Source organism: Grampus griseus (assembly GCF_964374135.1).
Source record: "Grampus griseus genome assembly, chromosome: 8".
NCBI lineage: Eukaryota > Metazoa > Chordata > Mammalia > Artiodactyla > Delphinidae > Grampus > Grampus griseus.
Window position 1 is genome coordinate 53,916,290 of NC_139002.1, and position 12,021 is coordinate 53,928,310.

The window sequence follows — 12,021 nt, forward strand, 5'->3', positions numbered from 1 at the left end:
GTAGGACCGCATCCGTCAGCCCACCCCCCCTGTCGTGCGGATGGGCGAACGAATGCACACGGAGACACGAGCGGCTCGAGGTCACGTGTGAACCCACGACAGAGCCGAGACTCGGGGATCCTGTGTCCTGGTCCTGAGTTCTTCTTTGAGAACTCGCTGTCCAGGTGCAGCCTGCAGAAGGGCTTCCGGGCCCGGGAAGGCCCCCCTCAGGAAGCACACTTAGCCGCCCAGTCCATTCAGCAGCCCCGGCGCAGCGTCCCGCACAGGATGGCTCTGCGCGCTCACGGCGAGCCACGCACAAACCCCTGTGGCCGGTGCTTCTTGGCACCCGGCACAGCCCTTCCCGTGGACCAGTGGCCACAGGGAGGCGGGTGGAGGCGCAGGTGAAAGCCTGGAGCCATCCATCAGGCCAAGGAGGGGCCTGGGTCCCCCCAGGAGCTGGGACATCGGGACGGCAGGCAGGGGCTGCCGCATCAACCAGGAGGGACGGTGCGGTTTGGAGTCCAGGCCTTACAGGCCACTTTCAGAAGGAAAAGGCAGGCCAGAGAGGCAGCTGTGTAGAGCCCCACCTCCTCTCCCCGCGCGCCTGCCCCCTGCGTTACTGGTAACTCACAGCCACTTCACTCCCCGCTCTGTCCCCCAGCCATCCACGTCATCAGTCACTTCCGATGAGAAGGTGGACTACGTCCAAGTGGACAAGGAGAAGACCCAGGCCCTGCAGAGCACCATGCAGGAGTGGACAGACGTGCGGCAGTCCTCGGAGCCCTCCAAGGGGCCCAAGCTGTGACGCGCGGGCCACCGCCCCAGGGAGGGGCCAGAGGCGGTGTCTCCAGAGCTGACGCCTCCCCGTCTGTCTCCCCCTTCTCCTCTCCAGCGCGCCCTCCTGCCCACCCCCTCTCTACTCTGCCACTCTGGCCTTCAAAGCACTTGTCATCAGGAACCCTGACCCCTTCCCCTGGGAGGCGAGGGCCAGATCGAGGCGCTTCCTCGGCTCCCTCGGGGCCCACCTTTGATTTTTATCAGCAGTGGCCGTGCCTCTACCCACCTTAGTTAGAGCTATTGCCAAAAAGCATCCTTCAGCCTCTTCCTGCCCTTTAGACCCGAATACCTACCAGACGTGTGGAGGGAGGGGCTGGGGCTCTGAGCCAGATTCCACACCTCCCCTTTGGGCACAGCTCTCAGCCCCTGTCCCTCCCGCTACTGGCCTACCTCTCCCCCAGTCCCGGAAGAAGCCAAGTCGTCTCGCTGACCCAGGGAGCCAAGGACCAGCGGACCAAGGTGGATACAGACTTCTTCAGCCCTGTCTTTCTTGGCAGGGGAGAGGCAAGGCCACCAAAAGATGAAGGAGTTGAGGAGGAAGGTCAGAGGTGGTCTTGAGGGACAAAGGAGTTAGAGCCCCAGATGCAGAAGGGCAGTGGGTACCTGCTGTGGTCCCCCATTTTCAGGCCAAGTGGCAGTTGCCGGGTGGGAGAGGCAGAAGGATAAGGACAGCAGGAGGGGAAGACAGGATGATGGGCAACCCAGAACAAGGAGCAGGAGATGGGGTGACAAAGACACTGCGGGGCCGGGCCCCCGGGACTGTGGGGCCACGGGCCCGGCTCTGTCACTCTGGGACAGAGCATAGTCTTGTTCCCCGAGACCCCACCCAGCCAAGAGCGCCGCACCCACGAGGCTCGGACTGTGCTGGGCGGTGCAGCGCGTGGGGTGGGAGCGCCGATGTGGTGGGGGGCCGGCGGAGCTGTGGGAAGGCGACGCAGTGTGCCGGGTGGAGGTGCGTGGGGGGGGGACGACTGAGGGGCCACCCTGGGACGGCCTGGGCAGAGACACAGGGCGGCGCCCAGGCCTGGAGTGGAGGCGCTGCAGCAAGTGAGCTTCTGCAAGATGGGCAGTGCGGCAGGGGAGGCGCTGGTAACCGATGGGCTGAGAGGCGGGGCGAAGGCTGGGGGTGGGGGAGGCGCAGCTAGTGGTTGAGTACATCCGGAGGGCCTGGTGGCGAGCCCGGGCAGTGCCGTGCAGATGCAGGGTGGAGCAGAACGTGAGGACTGGTGTGGTGGTCAGGGGAGCGATGTGCATGGCCGCAGGCGAGGGCAGCTCCCAGGACTGATGGGTGGCGGGCACAGCAGGGCAAAGGAGCAAGCAGAGCGGAACAGAGCCTAGTGGATGATGCGGGAGAGTGGCCGGCAGCTTATGCCGTTTGGTTGAGTTTTGTGTCAGGTCCCAAGGAAGTACAAGTGTGGCCTGGTGACAGGCCAGAGTGTGTTCTCAGCTCACGTCACCCTCTGTTGCCCTGTCGAATCCCAGGTGCCTAGCTACAGGGACAGGAGAGGGCAGGCCTCTCCTCCCATGGCTTAAAAGGCCACCAGATCAGCATCACCCTCTGCCCACCTTTGCCAGGGACAGGAGGAAGGGCATCACGTCAGGCTCTTTTCTCCTAAGTCTGGGGAGGGGGGCTCTTTTATGTTAAAGTTCTTGGCCAAATTTTTAAGAGTTTCAGAGGCAACGTTGGTAGACCAAATGTTTCGTCCTACCCTGGGGTGAACAGACCTTCCTCCCTCCAAAAAAAGAAAAAAAAAATGACTTCCCACCCTATTTAAGGGAGGTGGCTACCGCTCACCTTTCTGCTCCTGTGAGCCTGTGTAAACACGCACACCCCAGGCCTGCGGCCTGACCTTACTCCATCCCGGGAGAAATTTTCTCAACAGTAGCCCCTTTCCTCCTAGTATTAGTCATATCAATTCAATAAGCATTCATTAATGGCTGCTATGGCCACGCCTGGGCTAGGCACTGAGAACACAGGAATTAAATCAGACTTTGTATTTGAGAAGGTCAGAGTCGATGAGAAAGAAGACAAGGACACATTGGTAATGGCCATGAGAGACACTTAAAATGCTGATGATGTGCAGAGAAATCGAGGCTTGTTCTCTAGGAGGTTGGTGTTGGGGGCAGGAGTGGGGAGGGGGTGGAGATCAGGAAAGGTGGTTTCTAGGAAAAGGGGGTGCCTGACAGGGGCCTTAGAGGAAGAAGGGTCAGATTTTGAGAGGGAAGGAGGGCAAGGCTGGGATCCGGTGGAGGAAGATGGACAGAGAGACTTAGAGAACCTTGTGCTTTGGGAACAGACCTTTGGGAGTATGGGCCCAGCCTCTCAGAAGCAGTGAGGCCATGCCTTGGTGTCCCCACAGGTGAAATGGTAATGGTGGTGGCAGTGGCCTACCCTGGGCAGGGTTTGGTGGCTCACTCTGCCCAGCCCTGTGTCCCTTTAAGGCTCTCTGCAAAGGGTCTCACGTGGCAGAGCTTTGAATGGTGCCACCCCTGTGCCCCCATTGGCTACAGGCGGGCCCAGGTACTGGTACCCTCAGTTCCCAGCATCCTCCCCTATTGATCGCAAGGTGCCCTAATAATGTCAGCATTTTCTGAATGTGCCATGTTGTGACTGAAACTGGGTGGAGTCTTGAGAGACTGAGGTGTTCAAATCTAACCACCAAGGAGGCCTCCCTCCAGTTCTTGGTTCCTATAACCCCCAAACCCTTCGGGTAGAGGCGAGAGTAGAGACGGGAGGAAGTACAAGAGGAGAAAATTGGCCTGTTGAGAGCAGAGACTGGCTCAAAAGCCCCAAGTACCAAGGTGTCTAATAGTCCCCTGTCTGGTCAGTGTAAAAAACTGGTCCTTCGGCCTTCAGTGGGTCAGAATCCACCTCTCCTGGTGGCCTGGCAAGGACTGCGATCCCAGGATGCCTCGTCAGCCAGCATAGCTCACACAGGCCTCGTCCTGCTTGGTGCTCCTCAGAAGCAGCTGTTCTTGCCCCCTTCCAGCTCCACCTCTGCAGGGAGTGGCATGGAGCTTGTGTCTCCTTCCCACCTTGGTGAAGAAGGGCCCTGAGGCCTCTTCTGTGGCTACTCCCTGCTCTGTAACTTCGCTCTCGAGGGTCTGGATCACCAGGGATAGGCGGCACCCAGAGCACTGGCCAGTTAACCCCGTCCCCTCCCTAGACTGATTTCAGTAACTTCTACATTCGAAACCGTTCAAATAGGTCCCATTCCTAGGACAGAAGCACAGCTGTTCTCAAGGGATTTACCTGCCACAGGGCTAAGGCCTCAGCCGCAAGCTGCAGCTGACCCACACCCCTGTGACAGGGCTCTGGAAACAGAGTGCCGGGCAGGAGGGAAACTGGCACGAACTTCCCCTCTGGCCCTTCTGCAAAACGTGGGGGAAGGAGGCTGAGCGCGGGAGCTCTAAAGCCCCCTCCGTCCGGAACGCACCCGGCTCTTTGGGGCCAGGTGGGCCGCCTGATGAGGGGTCCCCCTGGAGATTCAGGCTGTCACGTGATATTTGGTGGTGTGTGTTCTTATGTGTTTGTTGGTTACATGTGTCTTGAAATTTAGAATCATTTCCCACAGAATCGTTGCTTTGTCGGGAAGAGAAAATGGGCTGGAAGAAGCCCAGTCTTAGGTTTCTGGCCCTCTTACCATTTAAAATTGACATTTAATTTTTTCAAATCACTGTTGGTGCCTAATCACTTAAGTTATTAATTTATTCTGTTTTCTTTTTTAAAAAAAATTTGTAACACGTATTTATCCTGTGAGTAGGTCTGGGGAGGGGTGGGAACGTGTTCACATGAGTCCTGTTTTCGCTGTGGTGACACATGGTACAGGCCTGGAGCTTGCAGGTCCCTTTTTACTATGGTGTTGGGTCTGGACAACAATAAAGTCCATTAGACGCAACCAGGAGGGCTGCTGAGTGTGTCTCGTCCGGAGGGGCTGGGGATGGAATGCACGCACACTGGGATCCTGGCTCGCCGTGCCAGTCTGCTCCACTTGCATTTGAACAGGAAATAACTAACTGGGTACCTTTCTTGGCTGAGAATCTTCCTTACCTCGGAAATTGTACTCCTGGTGCGTGAAATGGAAAGTGTAGTAACATCTGCCAATTCATCTTTCTTAGGAGGCTCAATGGACCAAAGAGATGAATTCTGAGCATGACTCTGTCTCTGACAGACGACTGTCGGCCCACTTTCGCTGGTCCCTGAGGTCTCAAGGGTCTATGGCTTTTGGGCCAAAACTCCTCCACCTGCAGCCCCTGAAGCCCCCGGCCAGGCCACTGCAGTCCCAAGCTCCAAGATGGCTGGAACCTGAGGGCTGCCGCCTACTTTCCTCCCTGCCTGAGCCCAGCCCACCCCAGATTCTCAGAGGTAAGAAGGGAGGAATGTGGTAGCAGCAGCAGTCTCTGAGCAGCCCAGAGTTCCTGGGGTCTGGAGGAGCTCCAGCCCCACCTGACAGAGTCCCTTAACAGTATCCTGTTAGGGTGGCTCCCAGCCTGTGCACCCACCCCTCCACCCCTATCTATCTATCTATCTATCTGGGCACATCCCCACCACCAGTCCTCACTGTTGATTGAGTGAGTTACACAGCACTTCAGTGTCAGGCATGCTTGCCTTCCCTGGGGCAGCACACAAGTCAGCAGGGCAGGGGGTGGTGTCCCCTCCTTCCTGTCCAGACACAGCAAGAAACCAAGGGTTAGAGCCTACCTCACAGCCAGTGACTGAGGCGGGAAGAACGACTGCTTTAAAGGCTTCAGAGAACCTGTTTTTATTCCTGTTTGAGACCCTGGTTCTCTTCTCTCCATTTAGAAGGGGTACAGCAGGGTCAGGGCACAATGAGGTCAATATCTGCTCCTCACCAGACCGGCCCCATGATGACGGCCAACTGCTGAGGCGCTGAGCCAGCCAGCTTCCCTCAGGACAAATGTGAGAAACACAAACGTACTTGCAGGAACCTCAGGACGCGCTCTCTCTTAACCAGAAGGGGGATGCAAATGGTGGCATCTCAGGCACTGAGGCAGGAGAGAGGCTCAAGAGGCTGTCCTCCCCTCTGTGCGTTGTTGCTTGATGTTGGGAGGACAGTCTCTGGTCCTGTGCCAGGCTGCTTCCCACCTACACTCCTCTCAGAAAAAGTACAAACAAACAGTGTAGGCACCCACAGATGTTGCCTCAGGCCCCTCAGAGAAACCAGAAGGCGGCCAGAGGGGTGACACACAGCCGCCTTCTTTGTGCGAGGGCTTGGCTCTGCCTCTGCTTTGTAGACCACAGAGAAACAAGATTGTCTGAAAGGAGCTGGGAAGGAACTGCTACTTGACGGCAAAACACCAGCGCTGTGACGTTCAGCCCTGTGGGATAGCCTGCAGCGGGTAGGGGACAAGGCCCAGAGAGTGTCCATCTCAGCTGCTTCAAGCTGACCAGGACACTTGGGTGTCAGTAAGTCTTAACGGGACTGATCCCAGTGTCGGGGCCTGAGGCCCGGTTTAAGGGGCTTGGGTCTCACCTCCGTATCTGAGTGAATCTCCGTGTGCCCTTTGGGCTGAGGGCAGGGGCCCAGGAGCCCCCCTGCTCCATCTCTCTGGCCCTCGGAAGGGCCTGCCTTCAGGACTGGACCTGCGCAGCCTCCCTCAGACCCCACCTGGCCGAGCACCTCTGCCCGGGACCTGGGTCCCCCCCACTGAGGTTGCCTGTGGCACCCTCACAAGTGCTTAGCAGGCCAGGGGATGAGGGTTCCCATTAGAAGACCAGTCTGTGGAAGTCACCACCGCTGCCACCTGCAGGGCTGCAGCCCCCCGGAGGGCCTTCATCCTCATCTTTGTCTTCGTCAAAGCCCCTCCCCCAGTGTGGAGATGTGGGGAGTGCAGAGATGTAGGCCGCCCTGCTCCGCGCCTCCTTCTCCTGCTCCTGGAAATACAGATGGGGATGGGGCCGGAAGCTTAACGGTCAGTCAGTCAGGCTCTGCAGCCTCAGTTCTCCCTGCACGCCCCCAATGCCACCCAGCCCTTCCGAGCATCACCCCAGTCCCCAGGGCCAGGCGCAGAGGAGCCACAGCTTCTGCCCTAGAGGCATTCCAGCTTAGTGGGAGGATGGGTGGGATGGACCCAGAGCCATCCTGTATCTAGGCTTCCAAAGCATTCTTCCTCCTCCCCCGAATAGAAACTCCCAGTGGGGCTTCCCTGGTGGCGCAGTGGTTGAGAGTCTGCCTGCCGATACAGGGGATACAGGTTCGTGCCCCGGTCCGGGAAGATCCCATATGCTGCGGAGCGGCTGGGCCCATGAGCCATGGCCGCTGAGCCTGCGCGTCCGGAGCCTGTGCTCCGCAACGGGAGAGGCCACAGCAGTGAGAGGCCCGTGTACCGCAAAAAAAAAAGAAAAGAAAAAAACCTCCCAGCCCCCTGAAGGAAAGGAACTCATTTCTACTAACTAACTGGACTGTGAACAGCTGACAAGGGCCTGACGTGGCACCACAAAGCAGGAGGTGCACGTCAAAGGTCACCTCATAGCCCCCAGGGACCCTTCTGCAGGCTTCCTGGAGTGGCTGCCCAGCCTCTGCCTCTCAGGGCACGAGGAACCCTCTGCCAGCGAGGAAGCTCTTCCTCCTGCTGAACTGAGGCCAGCCGTGGATTCGCCTTCTTACCACGGGCCCAGCCCTGCCTCCACCTGGACAGCTCGGCAGAAACGCAAAAGCAGAGCCAGGGTCCCCACAGCACGCAGGTGCTGCTGGCCAGGGGTCCTGACGTGCCCACACCGGCGGCCTGCGGCAGCACCCCTCGTGCTGGTCCGCACGCTGGCTGTTTCAGCTGCAAAGTATTTTGATACCAGCCTTGACTCTACAGAGTGGAGCCGAAGGCTCAGAGAGGCTCAGTGAGTCGGGCGGCCCCCCATCCGCTCGTATCCACTACTCACAGAGCCCCTCCTCCAGCACATATGACACCTTAATAAAACACTGATCATTCCTCATGTCTGTTCCTCTGAAGTATGGGGCTACGCCTGTCTGGCCCACCAATCTTCCCCAGCACTGAGTGACAGCTGAGTGGATCAAGGGAAAAAGGAACAGACTCCAAGAGAGGAGCCGTCACCGTCTGAGCCGGTGGGTGCTGGGAAGCCCCTCCGCCCCCAGGGGCTGCTCACCTGCAGGAAAAGGATGTTGTCTTTGGAAATGGCTTCCATCAAGTCTTTGTGGAGGGTGGGCTCTGCCCGGGCTCGGGGAGAGCCGGGCTCAGCCTCAGGCCCCTCCCGGGGCCGCTGCCGATAAAAGAGCACATAGGCGGTGTCCTTGGGGAAGAAGGAGGTGACGTTGCTGACAGACTCAAAGGAGGAGAAGGACACCCGGGTGTCGTTGAACAAGTACCACTGGTTGTTGGGCTCGGGCCCATCAGCCGCTCCCGTGTTCGGGGCTGGGCGGGCCGCACCCTCGCGAGCGTAGCAGTAGTAGTGGCCGCTCTCCGAGGACACCCCGGAGTGCACCACGACGCTGCAGAGGTCGTAGGCCTGGCCCCGGCCCCCGGCCAGCGGCAGCCGCAGCAGCAGGGGGATGGAGACGTCGTCCAGGATCTTGCGGCGCCGCATGGTGCGCAGGTCGAAGGAGAAGCGCAGCAGGGTCAGGATGAGGTAGCGCGGCCCCTGGCTCAGCTCCACCACCTTCTCGGCGTCCTGCAGGGAGGCGCACGACTCGCAGCGGTAGCGGTTCTCTGCCGTCAGCCTCTCGGGCGACAGGAAGTAGTTGACCAGGTCCAGGACCGAGCGGGAACCCTCCCCAGATGGGGCAGAAGCATTTCTGAGGGTCCCTGGGCCCAGGCCGTCCTCCTCCTTCTCGGCCTCCTTCTCCTTCTCCGCCTCCTTCTCATTCTCGGCCTCCTTCTCCACTTTCTCCTCCTTTTCCACCTTCTCCGCCTTCTCCTCCTCCTCTTCCTCCTCCTTTGCCACCTCCTCCTGACTGCTCTGCCCCTCGGGGCCCTGGGGGCCCAGGCCTTCAATGTTAAGGACGGTGGGGGGAACGTCCCCTGTGATGCAGTGTTTCCTCTGCCTCCGAGGAGCCGCCCTGCTTGGCGCCTGGGCTCGCGATGGCGAAGGGAGGTCCTGGGCGCCGACGTCCTCTGCAGGGAGCATCACTGAGCCCAGGCGGCGGCGGCGGCAGCGCTCAGGCGGGGGAAAGGCAAGAGACAGGTCCGTGAAGGCCTCCTCCCTGGTGGAGATGTTAAGGCAGCGGAGACAGCATATCCGAGTCACAATCTTGCCCCCGAACATCTTCTCCACCGAGGTTGGACTCGGGCTGGGGGGCTCCTCGGGCGGGGAGGGCGAGCTGGACTGCTTCAGCTTTTGGCAGATCCTCGTCCCCGTTTTCTCCTCTTCGTGCAGCCTGGTGCAGGGAGCAAAGGGCCTTCGTCCATACACAGACCCATCCCCAGTGCACTGGCCTGACCTGTGCATCTGCCTTACTCAGCTGGCCACGTGTTTACACGCATGCAGGAGAAGGCACGGGGAACATACATATGCGTGTACGAAACGGCATCCGTGCACATGCACTCATAAGCCAGGCACACATGCTACATACTTACCTGCACGAGGCTCACAAACCTGCCACAAAAAGACGTGCATGTGCCCCCAGAGAGCTGATGAGAAAACACACACGTGCACGCTCAGGCAAGCACAGCATGGTGTACATACACACACTTACCCTCCCAGTCACGGCTCACGTCAGCATCTCCAAAACTCCCCTCCCACTCGGCCCCCGTCCCCACACTCACGACACACATCTGCTCCAAGCCTTTCCCAAGTGCAGGGCTGTGCCCCCGTTTCCAGGAAGAGATAACACAGCCCAGGGGGAGGGGGCTTTCCCACGAGCACCCTCTCCAGACCTGGAGGCCCCCGTGCAGAGCCAGGCCTGGCCTCACTTACCGATCCAGCAGGTACTTCAGGTACTCCGAGCAGTCCTGCTGGGTGCCAGGGCTGAACCAGGGTGTCCAGGATGCAGATAGAAAGTTCTCTGGAGAAATGGCAGGCCGCTAGGACCAAGGAGGGAGAAAGACAGGGCCAGGAGCCAGGGCCACTCACCAACCAGCGCCACAGTATGCTAGGCCTGAGGATGGCCCTGGGGACTCTCTGCCCCAAACTTCCAGCCTCCCCACTGAAGTCCTCCCCCTTCCCTGACTCATCCCACCAAGGCCACGCAGCCTATGATCAGGACGTCGGGTCACGGAGGTGAACGATCCTCCGGGAGTCTGCTCCTCCCGGACACACCTCACATTTCACTCCAGGCCCTTGTTCGTTGCCATCCCCTCTGCCTGAAACACCCTTCTCCCCTGTCAGGAGCTTAGCTGTAGAGTTCAAGTCCCAGGTGCAGTTAGTGTCACCTGTCCCACAGTGTCTTCCCAAGAGCCCCCATGCCCATCATGATCAACTCTTCCTCCCTAATACGCGCACTACACTCACGTTTCCCTCTGCTCAAGCACTACCGCTGCTATCTGCAGGTTCCTCTTCCCCACCAGACTACGCGCTCCGTGGAGGCAGGGCTGTGGCTGACTCATCTCTGTGCCCCCGCACAGGGCCTGGCATAATGCCTGCCTGGCCAAGGGCTTTAGGTTCCAGGAGGGCAGAGACAGGGATTAAAACAAATACAGCCCTCAGGGTGCCCGGCAGGCAATATGAGGGCTCAAAAATGCCAGCAGACCAACAAAGCAACACCTAATAGAATGGACTGAACCACTGCTGGGAGAGATGTGGGCAGCGCAGCACAGAGGGGCTCAGGAGGTATTCCCTCGCCTGCCCGGTAAGGGCGCTGAATCGGCCCCTTGGGCTTTAGCCATGAACCCATGCCAGCCTGGACTGGGGCCCAACAACTCACGCCAGAAAGTGGGGGCCCACAGCCAGATGCAGGCAGGTCGTGGGGAAGGGGAGGGGTCGGACCAGGCCTCCTCTGCAGCATCCCCGACTCCCCCTGCGCTCACCTGGCTGTGCTCCAGGAAGGCGAAGAGCCACTGCAGCTTGGTCATCAAGGGCTGGGAGTTGTTCTCAGTCAAACGGAGCACACAGTGTCTGAAACTTCCAAACAGAGCGGGGCACCTGGAGTAAGCCAAGGGCACCCAAAGAACCTCTACTCACCCATATTGTGGCAACCCAAGGACTCCAAGCTAAAGGCAGGACAGACATCTGTAGCTCCAATCTGAGCCAGGCGCCAGGGAAGAGGAGCAGGTGAACGGCTCAGCTCGGACGACAACGTGACCCCTGCAGTCCCTTCCAGTTCTAACAGCCCATGACTCCACAATTTGAAGATTCCAGTGTCCTAAGGTCTTATGGTCTCAGGGTTTTAAAGTTGGAACTCTCAGACACGCTCCAGAGTCCATGCCAATATCACCACCAGCCACTCACACCCTTCTCCCTACTGCCCTGAGAAATGGCGTTCAGACCCGTCCAGAGCAGCGCGCCCTGCTCCAACCTTGGCCCTCCAGGCCAACTATTACGGCCCCTTCTCAGGGCCCCTGCCACCCCAAGTTGTCCCTCTGCCTTCACATGGGAGGGGGTCACTGTGAGGAATATGCTGAAAAAAGAGGACGGGGGTAGACTGGGGCTCATGAAGGGGTCTGATCCCATGGGAGATAAGAAAGAGCCCCTCCTGACAACCACATTCCCTGGAACAAGCCAATTCCCAAACCCCAGCTGAGCTCCTGTTCTCCCAAGCAGCTCTGGCTAGACAGGTAGGCATCTCTCCAACCTGCACCCACTGTGCAGGACAGTATAACCAAAGTGCGGTCCACGTAGCAGTCTGTGACAAAGCAAGTTCAGAAACTGAGACTTTAGAACCTTGTATAGTGATTTGACAGTACTATGACCATACAAGCACACGAGCATTTGCATTTCCTAGTAAGTCATTTTATTGTATTCTACAAAGGGAAAAGTCTGCAGCAGACTGGAAGTTCAAAAGATGAAACAAAACTAGTCCTTCCCCAGGCAGTTTGAGAAGCACGACAGCAGCATGTTAGGAGTTCCTAGAGTTCAGCTCCAACCTCCTCCTGGAGCTGAAGCTCAGAGAGAAGAAACTGCCTGGACGTCCTACCACAGCCAAAACCAAGGCTTACTTCCACTGTGACTTTTAAAAAAGATGTCTAAGCGTGGTACTGGTGAAACACACACAGTTGAATAGATCAATAGAACAGAATAAAGAGCCCAGAAACAGACCCCCATAAATATAGTCAGCTGATCGTTGACAAAGG

At 58.5% G+C, this 12,021-nt stretch overlaps 2 protein-coding genes across 2 annotated transcripts in view; one reads left to right on the forward strand and one right to left on the reverse strand.

Annotated features, from left to right (window-relative positions):
- GAB2 (GRB2 associated binding protein 2) overlaps positions 1-4,718 on the forward strand; it is a 174,400-nt gene extending 169,682 nt beyond the window's left edge. Inside the window, exon 10 of the mRNA XM_082659670.1 lies at positions 644-4,718. Coding sequence (XP_082515796.1) covers positions 644-787 — 144 coding nt within the window. The 3' untranslated portion in view covers positions 788-4,718. The remainder of the gene's footprint in view (positions 1-643) is intronic.
- Positions 4,719-5,596: 878 nt separating this feature from the next.
- The window catches only part of USP35 (ubiquitin specific peptidase 35), a gene marked incomplete at its 5' end in the record, with an annotated part of 70,598 nt that continues 64,173 nt past the window's right edge, over positions 5,597-12,021 (reverse strand). The window contains 4 exons of the mRNA XM_082660807.1: positions 5,597-6,715; positions 7,943-9,170; positions 9,710-9,816; positions 10,759-10,852. Of these exons, the coding sequence (XP_082516933.1) occupies positions 6,548-6,715; positions 7,943-9,170; positions 9,710-9,816; positions 10,759-10,852 (1,597 nt within the window). The 3' untranslated portion in view covers positions 5,597-6,547. The remainder of the gene's footprint in view (positions 6,716-7,942; positions 9,171-9,709; positions 9,817-10,758; positions 10,853-12,021) is intronic.